Here is a 19,237-nt window from a genome sequence, read left to right as displayed (position 1 = left end):
CCATCGAGGATCTCCTGTATTCATATTTCATACAATCAGAGATCAGATGCTGTACTGTACTGTACATGAATGTATTGAGAATTGGTAAGGATTGTGTTCTGGTTGTTGTTGCATGCCGGCTTGCTTTTGGGTGTGCTATAGATTTCACCACATTCTTACATGGTGTTATTATTATGTCGGTGTGTGAGTCCTAGTAGAGTCCCAGCTAAAGTGTGTTGAAGCTTAGCTAGCATAAGGTTAGCTCATCGATCCTTCCACTTGGATAACTTACATTATTAATACAACTTCTATAATACATGTGGCTGTCAGTGGCAGCCATGTATTATTGACACGCTAATTTTGTTGTATTACTGTTGTATTACTGTTGTAATTACTGTGACAGCCTGTCACAGCTTCTATAAGCCTGTTGTCTACCAATATCCAGGGCAGCATTTTTGAAGTTAAATTTTTTGCAATGGTAGGTGATGTTGGCAGTTGGAAAAGTTATTTCTTCATGGCTGAAATGTACTGGAGCACAAACTTTTTTCCCCCTTTCATTCGCAGACAGACCTACAGTATAAAAGGCGTGTGTGCAAAATATCTGGGGGGGCTATTATGGAGTCATCACAGAATTCCAATTTGACCTGTGTCATATGCCTGGACCGTTTCCGCGTCCCCGTCACCATCCCCTGTGGTCACACCTTCTGCCAGAAGTGCATCACTCTCCACTGGGACACCCAGAGCAAGGCGGGCGCTGGGCCCCAGTGCCCGATCTGCATCGAGAAGTTCCCCAGCAGGCCCGCGCTGAAGCGCAACGTGTCCCTGTCGGTGTTGACCGAGGCCGCCAACACTTCCTCGGGCTCGTCCTCGTCGTCGTCGTCCTCCTCCTGCCGGGACGACGTCATGAGGAGCAGCGAGGGCGCGAGGGCCAGACCTCTGTGCGACCGCCATAGGAAGCCGCTGGTGTATTACTGCAAGCAGGACAAGATGTCCGTGTGCTGCGAGTGTGCCATCGCCGAATGCCAGAACCACGAGAAGGTGCTGTTGGAAGCGGAGAGAGCAAATCAAGAGGTACTTCTCCACGTAAATGCAAAAAGGTGCTAAAACTATCATGTAGCGGTCGAGAGGGCAGTGTTATAAAGAGCTTATGAACCGGGTGGGTGTGTACTAGGTTTTGTTTTTGAAGATGAAAGCAAGAGCAAGCACTCAAGTTGAGTGACTCCACGTAATAGTGTAACAGGTGCACGGCTCTGGAAGATACAGACTGTAGGAATGAATACCAGCACTCACGCTGTATCCTTTAGGATTCTTGTTTTTATTCGATTTCGCCCAGCAGACAACAACAACAGAATGGACGTTTTGGCCCAGAGGCCATCTGCTTTATGCATTCCATCTTATGTCATTGCCTCTTGCCCTTCTACTCTACACACCATAAACTTTCCAAATTAAGTTTTGGTTAAAGAGCCAATCGTTGACATGCTTTTGGTTGTTTGTACATAAGTATAGCAACTATCTGAAGTCCAATGCCTTTTCATTTACTTAGTTGCTACTCACGAGGAAGAGTATGGAGATGGGGAAACTCGTGGAAGAGACAGAGAGGAGTATAATTGAGCTGAATGACAATATCGGCAAAGCCAAGGTAAACCCATTTTCAGGTCATCAACACAACCTCGCATTATGATACAGGCCAGACCAAAGTATGATCGAGTAGAATCATGTCAACCACAGAGTTTCTGTTACACCCCTCCTCCCACAGGTGACACTGCAGCAGACGTCAAACTGGGTGAATACCAAGTTCTCCACACTAATGAAAGTACTAGCCGATAAGCAAGAAGCTACAGAGCACTTCATCGAGGAGGAAAAGCACGCTGCACTTTCTGAAGCAGAAGCTCGAGTAGCTGAACTTCAGGAGAGGGCCCAGAAACTGCAGGAGAGCCAAAAACAGATAGCTGGCCTGCATCACCTTTCGGACACTCAGCTTATAAAGGTTTGTAAAACTGCCCATCCCCATCTACGAGCTTAGTTAATAGATGTTGGTGTAGAGGGTGGAAAATGGATAAAGTATGGCGCTAACCATTTTACTATTTAAGTATTGAGGGTCCTAACCCTTTAAGATAGGATCCAAAAGGAAGCACGCACATCTCCAGAAATTCTACAGGTGCTGGACAAAAATATACGTACAATGAAAAGGAAGGGTTGTCCGCACACTGTGTCTCTGCTCCCAGGAAAATATATTTAGTACAACGTTTCGACTCTTACGGTTACGGGTCTTCGTCAGGTATGAGAGATATCTCTAACCCTTTAAGACCCGGATATAGATTTCAACCTTACTACTACTTTGTACTACTAGGACTTTGCAGAGGAAATGATGTGGTTGCTTTGCTGTACATAGTCCATTAGGATACAGAAACGCTAAAATTGACAAACTCATCCCGAGTCATAGACAGACTGTAAAAGCTTAAAATGAATTATCTGGTGCTGAACTTCTCACCATAATATCTCCAAGGGAGATGCCAGCCACCCGTCGAAGAGAACTCATTTCAGCCGCTTGTATTCGCAACCTTATTCTGTCGGTCATGACCCACACTTCATGACCATACAGGTAGGTGAGAGTAGGAACGGAGATTGCTCGGTAGACAGAGAGCTTTGCCTTCTGGCTCAACTCTCTTTTCGTCACAACAGTGCGGTACAGCGACTGCATCGTGTAAAGTACAATCACATAATGCCAGTGTCTGAATGTAAATCACTGCAGTTTGTTTATTAGCAGAGTTCATATGAGTGTGTACATATGAGTGTACTTTTTGAACCAAGCACCTCCACGAAGTGATGTGCGTATTTTAGTTTATAGTTTCTAGCTGGTACTCACACATGCATTGTTTGTCACGGTCACCCTCGAGCTGCCGTTCATTCAGAACCCAGCGGTAGAGTTTCTCAACAGACCTGAAAATTAAGGCCCGGCCCTAAACTGTATTCAAATGTTACAGCTTGAACCCACATTTGGTAAATAGTCTCAAGTTAACATAGGGAGGGCCTGGGCTGGCCAAGCGGTCCAGGCACCTAGGCTGGCAATCCAGCCCGACAGCGTGCTGCGGGTTTGAGTCCCGATTCCGACGACCCCTGCTAAAAAGTTAACATAGTGAGACGAAGGGGACCCAAGTCGATGTTGCTACTGTATACCCTTTTTACACTAACTCAAGTTTTTGAAACAAAACATTTTACAAAACAGCAGACAATTTGAAAATAATCTAAGCCGGTTTAGATTTTGCTAACCGTTTGAAAAGTAACTAATGTTTCCAAACAACTTTGATTTAACAAAACTAATATTGGATAAATTAAAAGGATCCAAGCAAAAGATTGACCAAGAACAGAAATCAAAAGATACACATAAATATGTTTCTAGGCTTCATACCGTGTGGCTTTTTGACCACAAAATATGACTTCACTTCCACATGGATATACTGTACATGCGTACAATGCCATGTCACACCACCGTACTCTGGCCAATTAGCCACAGACTATGCTTCTAGTTATACACAGATACCTGTACATACCAGTTAACTTTGACCACTGTACATTTATATATTCAATTAGTAACTGTCGGAATACTTTGTTTTATATTCATTTAATAACTTATTTTTTAACAATATACAATCAATAATAATAATGAGGCTCTGGCGCGGTTTCTACTGCCGTCGTTAGCAGCGACGGCTCCAGAAAATTGTGACTGGGGGTCCTATGGGGGGGGCTGGCTATTTAGAGGGGGGGGCAAATTAATCTTTGTTTTCATAGAAGTCACTCAATTAGCGCCACCTTGTCCCCCCCTTGCCGTGATTCGTGTTGAACCATGTAAGCCAACTAATCCAGTTGTTCAGCGTCGTCATGTTAGCCTGGCCACTCTGATCGTTCAGCACCGTCATGTTGGGTTGGCCACTCTGATCGTTCAGCTTAGTCATGTTCAGTGTGAAACATAATCCTGTTGGCACAAGACATTGAGTTTTAATGCAGCTCATAACTTTAAAACACTTGCAGTTAACGGGGTTCAAATCTGGGGTAGAAGAGGAACTCATGCAAAGTCATCATAGACAGACTAGAAAAGCTTAAAATGAATTACTGTATTTGGAGCTGTATATTCACTCAGGTGACATCTAGCTCTGGTCCATGGCTCTAATGCGTTGCATTTAGAGCCATGTTACTGTCAACTTCCGGGGCTCGCATGAATGCAGACCAGCCTCTTGTCTTTAGAATAATCATAGAATAAATGCTCCCCCAAACTATGAGGACAGAATTATAACAATTTAATACATGCACATTGGAAACAAACCAAAAAGCTTTTACCTCTGGCAAAACAAAGAGCGAGCGCAAGAAGACCAAGATCAAAAATGCTCCCCATTGCTGCTACTGTCCAAGTGCTGAGGAGGAAGTGACTGGCTGGCCCTCCTCAGCAGTATGGCATGCTGCTGCATGGTCCCACAGCTGTTCATGATCAGCATTAATGAACAGAAGAGTTGCTCACCTCACCTGTCTGTCATTGGATGGGCAGGTTTTGACTATAATAGAATTCACTGACTTATTATCGGTTATATTGGTCAAAATGAATTGTTCTCTGTGCTTACAAAAATCATACTTTTTTAATTACACAAAGTCAAATGTTGGTGAGGCTTGTGTGATGTCTGGCCTTGGTACACGTATTTAACATCCATGTATTACTGTCAGCAATGGTATGTTTGAAAACTTTGTTTTCAAACATACCATGAAATTAATTTGTTCATTAATTCTTTGCACAAAAAAATAAACGGAATAACTCTTAAGTAAGCAATTAAGACCTGAGGTCAATGTCTTCTAAATCAGTTTTCTGGAAAAACTCATGTCGCTATATCAGTGGTTCTCAAACTTGTCATGTCAAGGATCCCCCAAAAAATGTATATGTATTTGGCCTCATCTCAAAATATACAAATGTGCACAAATGTCCATGATATTTCTAAAAGTATACAATAGTGGTTGAAGTGATTAAGTCCATTCTGCACATCTCTCTTCATAGGAATCCATGCTGGTAGAGGTTCCCCATTTTAAGGATGTTCCGCTGGACATTACCTCTAACCTGCAGGATCGGCTAAATGTGGTTACAGAGGTTCTGTCACGGCTCTCCAAGCTGGTGTCCGAGGACCTCGAGAAAGCAGTGACTACAGCTGTTCGTCCAGACAAAGAAGGTGACCTGGCTTTGAGACTGATGTCGTCCCGTCCCCCGTCCCCCCCCCAGCCATATGTTAGTCACAGATTACTCTAAGTTACTAGTAGTTCCGTTTAAGTTACTCATGCTTGAATTCAGGTACTATTGAGTATTTAAGCTGACCCGAGAGTAGGACCCGCCAGAGCTACTGTTTGTGTCGCTTTTGTGTCCCCATAGGGTTATACTGTGTCCCTCCGTACTCCGTAGGACAAAATCGGAGACGAAAACAACCACTAAATTCTTATTTTACCGCTTTCCTCGCAACAACATAGCTACAGGTCTCCCAAATCTGGCTGTGACAGGCCGTCTGCCCCACACTGAATACTATCGCCATTTTATTTCATTGTGTCAACTAGGTCCTCCATTTTATTAGAGATCGTATTAATGCAAACTAGATTCAACGTACTCAACCCTGCACACATTCTAAATATGCCCCCGAAATATTGTACTGAGAAAAGGGACTGTTACCACCTTCAACAATAATGATAGTCTTTATTGTCTCCACATCATTATATTGTCTTTGTCATGGACGTACAGAACATTAATTCTACTCGAGTTGGAAGCATTAAGACCCATTTTAACCCTCAATGGCTTCCTTTCTGAAAAATAACGTTATTGTAAAAAGATTCACGCGTTTAGATATTGCTATTTACAATGAGAAGCGGACGGGAGCTGGTGCCACTTGGACCCGGACGTAACGTAGGACTACAAAATGACGTCGGACTTAAAACGTTATTATTCTCCAAGGCCCTGTGTTGTGTTCTCATGTTGGTCTTGTGGTCTCAGCTTCCCCGCAGGATAAGCGTCCAGTCCTGGCTGTGGTTCCCAGTCCTGCTGCGCCGTGTCACCCTGGTGGCAAGGAGGGCCTCAGTGCTTGTAAGTGCTATCAAACATCACTGCAGCTGCTTTGTATTCCGAATCAGTGAGACCTCTCAGTTCGTCTATTTATGTTTCAGACAGTCAAATCAAATACAGTCAAACGAGATGTGATCAAATTAAAATTGAGCTCACCTGTGATTAAAAGCCAAATGAAAGAAAATTGGTCTTAACCGATTTTGACCTGAGATCAGATTCTAGAAATGTCTTCTACATCCTGAGAGTTTCCTGAAAAAGACATGTTTCTATGTCAGTCGTTCTTCGATTTTTCAAAAATAGCAGACCTACAAGCTCGTAGCACGCCACTCGGTGGCGCGCTATGAGCTTGTAGATCTGCTACATAGCATAACGTAATGCTAACACCAAAAGGGGTTCCCGCCACAAAATGGGTTAAGCAAGAACCTAAACGTCTCAATGGAGTGGGCGGATCTAATGTGGAGGGGAAGGTTATTCCTGAGCCTGGGGGCAGCCACCGCAAAAAGAAACGCTCTAACTGCGTTATTATAGTGTTGAATAAATTCAGGCAGATTCAAAAGCAATTAACAAAGTTATAAAAATCGATTCAAAATTTCACAGGGGAGATGTGATTGCGCTTCTTGGTCCCCTTGAGGACACACGCAGCAGCATTCTGTTCTGAAATAACACGCAAGTGCGTGACCAATAATGCCAGAGTATAAGTCAATCCTCTGTGAGATAAAAGCATGGATCAACATTCATAGGAAGATAAGCTTTTATAGTGGCAGTTGATCGCAAAAAAACATTGATTACGGAACTGATTATCCTTAGAAATGATGGAGGGGAAAGGAACTGGTTGGAATAACGTGTCCCTTCCACGCGCTACGTCCAACCAGGGAAACTCCCCCCTGTCAGGTGTAAAGGAGCAACTTGGACACTCAGGCATGAAGGAAGCATGAGTTCAAGTCCGTTGCTCTCCCCTTGTCTCCCATATATGGGGACTAGGTTGGTGGAGGGTGTGTAGAGCCCAGGATCACATTAGATGTTTGACACAGGGGTGAAAAATGGGTTACAAAATCGTGAGATAAAAAATATATAAAAAAAAAAAGAAATGTTAAAGGAGCTACAGTATAAAAAGTGACACCATGGTTTTTGACACAGGACGGATGTTGGGGGTGAGAGCACCCCCAAGGGTGTTGGAAAGGGAGGAAGTATCATAGCCAAAGACATCCTCCCTCATGTGTATCTATTTGCAAATAGATATTCATTGTCAATGGGCTTCACACTCACCCGGATCACTGAACAGTTATGAAGATTTGCAAAGGGACAGTCAGACAGAGATTCTTAGGATGTACTAAACATATATTGACTGTGTCTCTAAATTGCACGTGATATAGATTTGCACCATGACCACCTGGCAATAGAGGTCCAAGCTGCAGACCCCTGACATCATCCTATCCACCTTGAAGACGTCGTTTCGTTTTGTTCTTTCGTTTACAGTTAGATGCTCCTTGACCTTTGACCCTCGCACAGCCAACGGTCACCTGCTGCTGTCGCAGGAGCTGCGGCGGGCCGAGCACCTGACCTCCGGCCCGCGCCCCGTCCCCGCCCACGAGGCCCGCTTTGACCACACGTGGCAGGTGCTCTGCTTCCAGGGCTTCACCCACGGACAGCACTACTGGGAGATGGAAGTGTCCAAGCCCTGGGCCTATCTGGGGGTAAAAACAAGCTCTGTATTTCACATAATTAACCAGCTCAGTGGCGGGGCTTGTGGTTAGAGTGTCCGCCCTGAAACTGGGAGGTCGGGGGGTTCGATCCCCGGGGCCCGGGTCATCTCTATTTTGGTCAAGTAATCTAAAATAAAATCATGAAAATAATTTACAAAATAACAGATCTACAAGATCGCAACACGCCGTATTACAATGTGGTGTGAGCTTGTGTCTATTTTGTAGCTATTTCCGCCGTGTGACACTGTCGTATGACAAAGTTAATTGGTTAACGAATGAAATGTTTGAGGGCTTAGTGTGGGTAGTGTTTGCCGAAAATATAAAGCACTTGTAGGAAGAACAGCCAAAAGTTGGAGAAAACTGTCGGACAGAGACCTTGGATGCAGAGAAGTCTGTTCTTTATTCACCTTTCCACACGATCAAAACTAAACAAAAGTATTTACACAGCAACTGGCAGGTTGGTCCCTCGGTCCTCACACCTCTGCAGTCCTGCTTTGACTCAGACTGACTGGCAGTGGGAAGTCTCCCTACTTATATAGGCTAAGCCCCTCCCACGGACCATACCAACCCTAAATTGATTCCACAATTTCCCCAGTTACTCAATGTCCAGAGACACCACATTTCATATACACACATTATCCACGTAATATACAATCAAGAGACAAGCAGGAACTGGTACAGGCTTTTCCCTGGCTGGCAGTTCTCCCCTGTTATCTCTTACCTAGCCTCAAGTGAGACTGAACTCTACACAAACCCTCATACTGTTGGTATGTTCCCCACACCCCACAGCTGATAGTTGCTCCCTACAATGGAGTCAACCAATTATCAATCAAGCATCATCATCATCATCATCATCATCTCATTTACATACACATCCCAAAAGAATATAATTCTCTGCAACATACACAATAAATCATTCAAACTTTAGCCATTCAGTCTCAGTGGCAGGCTGAACTGCCACACACACACACACACACACAGACAGACAGACAGTTTAGGCCAGCTTCTATAGTTAGCGCTCACTGCGTTCGCAATTAATGAAATTGTTTTTCTTTGTGCCACTCCCGCTTCCCGCGCCGCCCTGCCGTCGCCCCCGTCCCCCCCAGGTGACGTACGAGGCCATACCCAGGAAGGAGAAGGGCAAGCGGTGCATGGTGGGCATGAACGAGCTGTCCTGGAGCCTGCAGCTGGACGAGCGGCAGCTGAGCGCCTGGCACAACGGCCGCAAGGAGACGCTGGCCGGCCACACGCAGCACAGCCGCGTGGGCATGCTGCTGGACTACGAGGCGGGCACGCTGACGTACTACGGCGACGGGCCGACCCGGCTGCACGCCTTCCACTGCGCCTTCACCCAGGAGCTGTTCCCGGCGTGCTGGATAGGCGAGGGCGTCAGCGTCACGCTCTGCTCCACGACATGATGGTCGGACTCGTTGGAAGGGGGGATGGGAGAAATGGGAGAATGAGGGTTTTGCAATAAGTGATGATGGCCTGATCTTGACGTCGGCTTGCTGTAGAAGGTGCCCCTGACCAGAGATTTGGGACAGTTTTCTTTTATGCTGTGTCTTATGGCTATTAATCTATCATGTTTGGATTAAGGGGGGGGGGGGGGGAATCACAACCGTGTGAAGTGAGTGGTGCAACTCCGTGTGGTGGTCAGCGGGGGGGGGGGGGGAGATCCTGACCCACAGGAACGCACCTAGGGTGCCGGCCCGATTCCGGCGAGCCGCCCCGCGTCCGAAACGGTTGAGAAATGACAGAGTTACCGTGTGGGGGGGTCCCTCTACTCATCTACTGTACCCTCTACTACTGTACTGTACTGTCACTGTACTGTACTGGCACACCCGAAAATCACCATATATACAGTTAATATGTGCGTGTGTGTTTGTGTTAGGTTGCGCGCACAGGTGGTGAAAAACAACCGTGCACAACCCATACACATAGCTCCCTAAGGGAGTGGTTGCACCACTCAAAAAGAACAGATCTCGTATGAAAAGGTTAAGGGCATCTTCTTTTAACAACTGTTTAGTGTCGCTGTCTGTCACATGGAGTAAAGCAGCAGTCATCATGAACTCTGACCCGGGAGAGGATTAGGAAAAGAAGGTTTTAGTTTCATGTCCAGCTCTACCAGATTATTTATTTTTTTAATAATCAAGAATCGGATGATTAGATGAAATTGGATGAAAGTTTCCAAATAAGAGAAGCAGGGTAAGATTCCCAAACGGAACGACAGACCTCTTTTAGTGTTTTACCCCATTCAGGCCGGGAACCCATTTTGGGGGTTCTGTACAGTATGTACAGTATTCAAAAAAATTAAAAACAATTAATTGATGCTGCTATATAAATATTTGAAGTTTTTCAGGAAACTTTTAGAATCGGCCTTAGGCAGACAATTATTTTATCTTTTACCTTTGATACATGAGCGACAATGGCTTGAATGAATAATAATATCCCTATGTTGGCCTGTAGGACTTGCATTGGCCTTTGCTACAGTAGGCAAGCTAGAACTAAAACTAGCCACCCCATGCCATCCTTTTCTCGAACCCCACACTATGGAGAATGATTGAGGAGGCATTACTACTACAGTTACCTTCAAATGGGAGTATGACACAGGCACAGTAACACCTGGACTTGTACTTGTCTTTTGGCTATCAGAGGAAAGTAAAGCTTAATTTATACTTGATTTGACTTGATTTCATCCTGTTATCCACTTTCACACTGGTGTCCCTATTTTGGGGCATGTCATTTATAAGTTTCGAAAATAGCCCATCTTCAAGCTCACAACACTGCACACATCGCAAGCGAAGCTTATAGATTGGCTATTTCCACTGTGCGACACCATAGTATGGTTAGACTTAAGTGGTTAATCTAGCATTTCTGCCATTCTCTCACGTTACAGTTTAAACTATAAATACACTAATCGATGTAGAATCTATAAATGAAAAGGGACCACACCTATTGTTCATGGGATCTTGCACATGTGTGCTCAAACAATTTATCCTGACTTGAATCCTAAACTTGTGAATGTGATGCTGACTGTTGTGATGAAATCTGCTGTATTGAACAGATGTTTTAATGGTATATCGGCCTTTTTACATTTGAGCCCTTGAACGCATAGCTGTGAGTGAGAGTGACCTGGGAATATTTTCAGGACATTGGTCTTTTGGGATGCTGTTTTGTGGATTCGCGCGAGTTGTCCAGAAAGCACAGAAACGAGGACTACTGAATGTGCGTGAAGGGAAAAGCACATTTCAAGGCTGAAGTCTAAAGACATTTAACCTTAACTCTCCTAATGCCTCGGGAATACCTTTTTTTGTGTTGTGTTAATGCATCATGTTTAAACTGGATATTCAGTAAAGGTAGCCATAACTACATGCTAGAGACATACCGTAGGGCCTACTAGAGAAATGAACCCACACAATTCACATGAATCAAGATAAGTTTAATAAAACTCAATCCAATGCATACATGCATTAGTTACATTTGACATCATGCTTTGTTTTGTCGAGAACACTTTTTCTTTACCCCTCATTTCAAAATAAATTACTCGTTAATTAAAATAAATACATGGGTTTATTAATATGCACACAATTAGGGGGAAATGGGGGGTTGGGGTGGAATGCATAGCGCTCTGTAAGTGCAAAGAATCAACTATCTGCCTTTTGCCACACATATACTGTATATATATATATATATACAATAGAAGGAAGAAAGTGGACGCTGAGGGTCTCAGATGTCAGTTACGAACATCACCACGAAACAGTGGTTACACAAGTCAAACAAGCTGGTGTTTGTACATGCTTCTGTTAGTGTTATAGTACATACTGTACAGCAGAGTAGAACGGTGAGGAGTGAAGCCATTTTTTAAGTTGAATATCCTCATTCCCGGCCAAGCGACGCAGTTGTACAACAAAGTCTAAATTAGCTATGGGTTAAGCAAGGTATTGTTGTGGGAAAGGTGACTTGTCTGACCATATGTGTGTTCTACAACATTCAGGGGAATGACAGCCTGCACATGACATCATCGAGCAACTGCTCTGCACTGCACTCACTCTCTCTCTCTCACACACATACATAGAAAAAGAGTAAATTAATCCCTACTACTAGCATGTCATTACAGGCCCTGGCCACATTCAGTGACTAGTCTAATCCCAGATCCAGGATTCACTGCTGGGGCATGTATTCCTTCTAATCTCTGTGGTCTTACTCCATCATCTAAACAAATGTCAAAGCTGACGAGACCGCCCGGCAATCAGCTATCCTTATAAAAGCATGTTATCATAGATTAGTACTCAGAAAATGTATTTTTTCCCTTTTATTTATTTTTTATTGACATAGTAAAAGCCTGTACACACAAATAACTTATAGAAAAATAAAACGCATTTAGCTTGCTCCTAGACAGGTTAGCAAAGGAATTATTTCAGTCTAGTTTAACAGTTGTACAAAATTATAAGTGAGCTTCACAGTTCACACCACAGCTAAATCTATAGTCTGGGGTCTGCAGTCTGTTTCTGCTTCAGCTAACTTGCAAGGCAACACATTTTGAAACAGCCAACTCATCAGGCTACAAAGTGTAGGCGAACTATATTGAAAATATCCCTCATATCCTGACAGCTTTGGCCCTAATTACAATCATATCCACTATTGAAAGACTGATGTTAATACTGTTTATAACTTATATCAGATTGGATCTTTAGGCTTGCCAAATAAGAATAGAATGTAGAGGAAATAACTGGTGGCTGATGATTAGATCATGGGGGTTTTTTTTATAAGCCAAGTGAAAGAAATAAGGGGAGAGATTGAAAGCATTGAAGAAAAGGAATGTATATGATACCAACAGGAATGGCTTGGGGAGGTGATCTTGTACCAAGGGAGAGGAGGAGACAAAGAAAAGAATTGAAAAGCGAGACTTTGGCCTTCCAGTTAACGAGATGGGAGGACTCTGATACATTGAGATATAAGATAAGGTGCAAATATACAGTAGATGAAACCAAAGGAGACCTGAGAATGAATAGCTCTACTGGTTCTTCTTGTCTTCAGAGGGAGAGTAGGGAGGAGGCTTGTCCTGGGAGAGAGAACGGAAAGAAAGTTAATGTACGGAGCACAAAGCGTTTTCTCAATGTGTGCACACAATGACCCTTTTTATGCTAATGTATTCATGTCCGTCTGAGCTGAAGGCGCCTGTGTCAACTGAGCTCCGCCGAGTATACAGTGGCGGTGCCCTGCTTCCTTGAGGCCCTGTCCTTGGATCACTCCTGGGCCAGATTCACTTCACAGAATTCCGGACAAATGGCCTACCTTTCCCCGCAACAGTACTAGCAATTGCATTGACTGAATTTAGAGTGCACAGTAGACAGTACTGTACTGTACTTCGTACTAGCATAACCCTGTTTTGGTGAAGAAATTAAATACACCACTAACATTATCACTAAATAACCCCCCAAAACTATTTCAACTGTTTTCAGCTGATGTTCATGTCTAGTAGGGCGGCTGTGGCTCAGGAGGTAGAGCAGGTCGTCCAATGATCCATGGGTCGGCGGTTCGAAATCCCGGCTCCTCCTCCTGTCTACATGATGTCGAAGTGTCCTTGGGCAAGACACTGAACATTGCCTCCAATGTGTCGGTCAGTGTGAGCTCGCCACCGTTGGTGTGTGAATGTGGGAAGTGAGGACGCTTGCCGTCGACTGTTCGCCGCTTCACATTCCAATGTATGAATGAATGAACAAACCATTGTAAGCGCTTTGAGTAGGCACTTTTATATGTCTGTGAACAGATTCCAGATACCAGATGCAGTCACAATAATTTACAGGTATGTAGTTCAGATTGTAATGCAGGCAAAGTTTTAAAATGGGCTCCGGGAAAAGGGGTCAACAGACACTGGCTAGCTCATAACATTCATTCCCATTAGCATTGCTACAAGATCCTAAAAAGCTTCCAGTGGAAGTTTCTCAGTAATGGCAGGGCTAATTAAAGAAGGGTTTGACTAGTACGTCATTAAAGGACAATTGGTGGCTTTAAATTATGTCTGCGATGGAACAATTTCAAGACATTGCTAGCTTGTGTTGCGTTTTGGTGCCTCTCCTGCCAGAAATAATGGATCATGTGTGCTTAGTTCTCAGACACTGAGGCACCGTGGTGCCAGGCAGCCTACCTGTGGTAGGTAGACATGTGTGGAAGGGAGCGTGGCACTGCTGCTGCTGGCACTAGCGGCTGCCTCTGCTGCTTTGGCCTCCGCTGGGAGGGAGGGAGAGAGAGAGAGAGAGGGAGGGAGAGGAGAGTCAGGGCTTGCAGTAATTATGCATGGTTTTACAATTAATCCCTGGGACCCACGAGATGACGGGAGCTAATCAGTCTCAGCTAACATGAGAGGGAATGAGGACAAAATAAGAAATTGAGAGAGGCCAGCCGAGAAAGTGGAGCAAGACAGAGATGGAGAATACCAAAATATAATTCAGTGACAGTAGTTGGAAAAAAATGTCCCATTGCAGTCTGCGAATGAGGGAATGCCTTAACATTAGACACTGTCCAAATGACAGACAATTTCATTCACCACCACTTTCCATCTGGCGTCCCTTTATGGGCATGTACTGTAGGCAACATTTTTCAAACAATTTCAAAACATAAAAAACAATAACAGATCTACGCAAGCTTACATTTTACGCATCTCATCGTAAAATGTGAGCTAGTAGTAGATCTGTTATCTTCACTAACTGACGCACAGCACAACACCATATAGGTCTCACCTGCGGATGTGGAGGGCAGGTCTGGGTCATGTGGGGGCTGCTGGCCCAGAGGAGCGGAGTATGGAGGGGGAGGCATGTAAGCTGCGGGGCCGTCACCAAACTGGGCTGGGGGATAGAATCCACCACCTGCCACAAGAGGAACGGCACGCTTGCAGTTTAGGTTCGATCAATGCAGTTGCACCAACTCCACAAACATGGACGATATTTGGAAATCAGCCTTGCATAATCATCCAAGTACATCAAAAAACGTAGCTGATGATAACTGTGAAACGTTTAGTTTGTTACCTTGAGCAGGAGCGGGGCTAGAGTAGGAGTAGCCAGGGGGGGGTCCGGCAGGGTACATGCCATTGGCAGGTGGAGGGGGGTATGTGTAGGCGCCGTTTGCCATGAAAGGGCAGCCGCCAAACCCTGGAACCACAGGCTGACCCCTAGATGCTGTAATCCATGAAATGGGAGGAAAAAAAAACGCAGATAAAAGCAAATGTCATACGTTATTATCATCGCCATGTCGAGGATTGTCAACAGTGCCTTGGAACTGTACGTTTTAGAATGGTATACCTTGAGCTGCGACCTGCAGCATGTACTGTCCAAACTCTATGGCTCCTCCAGCAGCGAACACCAACTTGAACGTGGCAGAGCCCTCCCATCCCCCTTGAACAATAATAAAAAAGAAGGAATGCAGTACATGCAGAGTACAATGTAATAGAAAGGAAAATGGAAAGATAATGACTAATTCTGTAATGCAGTGGTTCCCAACTTCCCAACCTTTTCAGGCCGTCATAATTGAGTTGAGGCATTGCATTTTAGTTTGACTCAGTTCCACAAGTAAATATTGTGAAAATAGACGACCTAGTAGACCAGCTTTTTCTTTCCACAATTTTTGCCTTTCTTATTATTTGACATATTATTAATATAATATATTTATATCATATTTTATGATATAGTTGATTGACTACTTTTGATTCAGTAATGGTCTTTTCATTTCTTTTCTTTTTCTATGTATTAACCCATTTAGGCCTGACATCAAAATAAAAATATATATATATTCAAAGATTTGCACTACATTTTCGCGATTAAAAAAAAATAGCAGACCTACAAGCTCGTAGCGCGGCACTCGGTGCCACGCTATGAGCTTGTAGATCTGCTATTTTTCAATAGCTAAAGTGTAACAATGTTAAAACACCGGTAAAAGGGGTTCCTGCTCAGAATGGGTTAAAAAGGTCTTATACAGCAAGTCCTTACATTGTCACTTTACTGTCACCTGGGGTCCCGCCCCAAAATCACGCGTGGGGAGTGGGGACCCCCGAACCCGCAGGTGTGAGAAAATGAGAACCACTGTTGCAATGCACTGACAACACACAGGCACACACACACCTCCAGGCTCAGCGGTGACTGTGCCTTTGATGTAATTGGCTCCCAACACAGGTTGTTTGACCTCACAGCCCTTCATCAGATAAAAGGGCAACATGAAGGACTTGAACGCGTCTCTCCCCTTCGCCAGGAAGATCACCTGCGAGACGGCAACACCATCCTGTCAGCTGTTAAACAACTCAAGCATCAACGTTTTCCATCACCTCGGAGACGTAGCGGTCCACTCACAACAATAGATACGTACATACAAATAATGCTCTAAAGTAGAACCAAGTAATTATGCTTTATTTATTATGCTTATTGTAGTTTACCCATTTTTTCACCCAGTGTCAATTATCTAATAATGTAATCCTGGGCACTACACTTCCTCTGCCAACCTGGTGCTTCCTTCTATGCACGAGGAGTCCAAGTTGCTTCTTTTCACCTGACAGGGGAGAGTTTCCCCAGCCGGACGTATAGCGTGTGGAAGGAACACGTTATTCCAGTTCCATTCCCCTCCATAAGGCGCCCCCAGGCTGGCCAGTGGAGAGACCAGGATTACTGCATGTTTTTTGTGGGGGTACTACCTACCCTATAGGGGACACGGGGAGAACATGCAAACTCCACACAGAAAGGCCCTTTCGCCAAACCCCACCTCGGGTATGGGCACTGATGACGCGGAGGAGAGAACACGCCCCTACAGCGCCCACAGCATCCCCAGTGAGAATCGAACCCAGGACCTTCTAGCTGTGAGGCGACAGCACTATACCGACTGTGCCACCGTGCCCCCCCATTATGCTTATTGTTGATGACTTGGAGTCCACGGGCTATTTGTTATGCATTGACAATCATGTGACAACCAAGAATAAACCAGGCATTCGTCTCTCACCCTGTAAGGTGTGAGGTAGACACTCCCTTTCTTGCTCTTTTTGAAGGTTTCCGGGAGGTTGTCTGCGTCAGAAAACGCCAGCTCCACATTGTCATAGTTCATCAAAACACTGGAGAGGAACATAAGCATTTGAATTGTTAGATAGCTACATTAAAATGGTTACATTTTGACTATACACTATATGAGCATCTACAATCAGTATAGTGTAACTGTCTTTACAAACAGTGTGCTTCGTTTATTTGACCTCTTTAACAACGGCAAGTTTCACAATCAATCATATAATCAGATCATGGGGGTCAACAACATACGTCAGTTGGTCATGCACTTACAAAACACTCACTTGACCATCACTTATTTCCAGTAAACAGTAGTAAAGGGATTAGGATCATCAGATCATGGTACTGTAACTGTGACACTGGCCTGCTATATTTGGCCATGTGCGACCTGTCATACACTAGTAGGCCTAATAGGTTTAACTTTATAGGTTCGGGAAGATTCTGTAGCCACTGCATATGCAGATCTTTTAACTAGACTCAATATTCTTAGACAGCATTTCATTTGTAGCAATATAGGAGCCAGACGTTGATGATGATGATGACAGAGCTAGCAATGCAACACACACAACACTGACTGCAATGACAGGATCTTGGTCTGGATGCTTTATACCCAAATTATACACACAACACGAAGCGACAGATATGGTTATATATTTAGAACACTTCAACATCCATGGTGTTCCTAATATCCTGGACAAGCTCAAATAGCCGATCTACAAGCTCACTACGCGTCGCATATGCGACGCGTAGTGAACTTGTAGATCGGCTAGTTTCTATATAGATCATCAGCTAGCCCGCGAGAGTATCGTATGTATCGGGTTTTATACCTTTCACTGTTGTTGATGATGACGCCGCCGGACTCCGAGTTGTTCATGTTCAGAGCCATGATGTTGGTGTGTGACTGTGTGTGTGTAGTTGCTGCTGTCTGTGGAGCAGACACGACAGTGGTGCTGTTTTTAAAACAAAAGAATGAACAGCAGTGTAGTGTGGTTCACTGTTCAGTAGTAAATGAAGCCGTGTTGTAGTGTAGCAGTGTGTTGTTATGGTGCTGATGATGATGACAGCTCTGCCAGCTCTGATCGGATGATGACACCATACTGCACTTCCGCCATGCGTTGCAAGGAAGCCCCGCCCACGAAGTGACGTCAGACGTCGTTTGGTAAAATGAGTACAGTCAGAGCATTTTCTACAGTCTATGGTACAGAGGCAGAGCCAAAAATAATAAGTTTTATTATAGTCATTTATTTCCTGTTGCCTTGCAATGTTATGTGTATGCATTACGCAACCAGCTTCTGCCCAGTATAACATATAACTACTAATCTTCATCGTAACATTTATAAAGTTTCTTACTTTCCATGGACTATTTATCAGTAACTTCCAGTGCAACTTGCATATATTTAATGTAACTAAGTAGTACGTAAACTACCTGTCATTGTACTCAAAAGGGCCAACATGTGGGGGCGCAAAAGCTGTCTTGAATTGTATTTATTCAAGCACAACGCTCGAAAACATGTGACATTAATTTTCACCAAAAACGATTTAAACCAGTAGAAGGTGTGATATTTTTCATACTTTTTCCACCAACATTTTGACTGTTTACTTTAAGGCAAGCGTTTTAAGTTTAAACAGAGAATGGAGTGGGTTCTGTTGGTCACCTTCTCTGACTGACTGACTGACTGACTATCAAACTCCAGGGGTTTCTATATGCAGACCAGATGGACCTGATTACATGTAAGTACACGCCAGTCTCCTTTACCTTCTCAGCTTCTCTACTCTATGGTTAAAGGTTGCTGGTACGTGTGCGGGACCTGCAGGTGGCCCAAACTGCCCATTTGGAGCTCCTATGTTTTCAGAACTCAGTTAATTACCTTGATAGAAAGATTGTTTGTACTATTGTGTTTCAACCAATGGATAAGGTTTTATACACACAATAGCCTACAATGAACATTGTGCAATTTTCTCAACAGTTTTTTGTGGTGGTTCTGGACAACCGTGGGTCAGACCGACTCGAGACTGGGCACTGCACTGCAATTTGAAGTCGGTGGGGCGAACGGTTCTCGAGCTACATGCATTACAGCCGTACAGGCATTCACGGGAGCGTACCTATGTTAACGCTAACCCTAAACCCTAAGGTAAGTGGGGAACATAGAACCTGGGGAACATAGGGATGACCCCGCATACACAACACACGTATGACAGACAGATCGACAGACAGACAGACAGACAGAGATGTGCATTTATAGATAGATAGATGCAACAACAGTGATACAAGGGGCCTGATATTTTCAAAATGTCATAATCGATAAAGTACTATATGTACGTAGTATGGGAGTCTAATCTAAATATAGGCTAATATCTGAGAGTCACACTTGTTTAGGTGACCAGTGACCACACAATGAATTTGCATCCTCTAGTCTACAAGGAAGTGGCCCACTTTT

General features: G+C 44.2%; 2 protein-coding genes across 2 annotated transcripts; one reads left to right on the top strand and one right to left on the bottom strand.

Moving 5' to 3' along the window:
- Nucleotides 1-4: 4 nt before the first annotated feature.
- trim65 (tripartite motif containing 65) lies at nucleotides 5-9,326 on the top strand. Its single transcript, XM_080789975.1, has 8 exons — nucleotides 5-84; nucleotides 544-1,050; nucleotides 1,523-1,618; nucleotides 1,736-1,966; nucleotides 5,018-5,186; nucleotides 5,993-6,082; nucleotides 7,538-7,755; nucleotides 8,871-9,326. The coding sequence occupies exons 2-8, from the start codon at nucleotides 595-597 to the stop codon at nucleotides 9,180-9,182; spliced, it is 1,572 nt and encodes a 523-aa protein (XP_080646101.1). The 5' UTR covers nucleotides 5-84; nucleotides 544-594; the 3' UTR covers nucleotides 9,183-9,326.
- Nucleotides 9,327-12,478: 3,152 nt separating this feature from the next.
- On the bottom strand, nucleotides 12,479-17,869 carry wbp2 (WW domain binding protein 2). Its single transcript, XM_080789780.1, has 8 exons — nucleotides 17,627-17,869; nucleotides 16,744-16,852; nucleotides 15,879-16,014; nucleotides 15,063-15,155; nucleotides 14,790-14,939; nucleotides 14,505-14,630; nucleotides 13,913-13,995; nucleotides 12,479-12,826 (listed from the first exon to the last, which is right to left on the bottom strand). Exons 1-8 carry the CDS (start codon nucleotides 17,683-17,685, stop codon nucleotides 12,779-12,781), a joined length of 804 nt encoding a protein of 267 aa, XP_080645906.1. The 5' UTR covers nucleotides 17,686-17,869; the 3' UTR covers nucleotides 12,479-12,778.
- Between the last annotated feature and the right edge of the window lie 1,368 nt (nucleotides 17,870-19,237).

This window comes from Protomyctophum bolini, assembly GCF_963924005.1.
Source record: "Protomyctophum bolini genome assembly, chromosome: 18".
Lineage (NCBI taxonomy): Eukaryota > Metazoa > Chordata > Actinopteri > Myctophiformes > Myctophidae > Protomyctophum > Protomyctophum bolini.
This window is presented reverse-complemented; position numbering and strand designations above follow the sequence as displayed.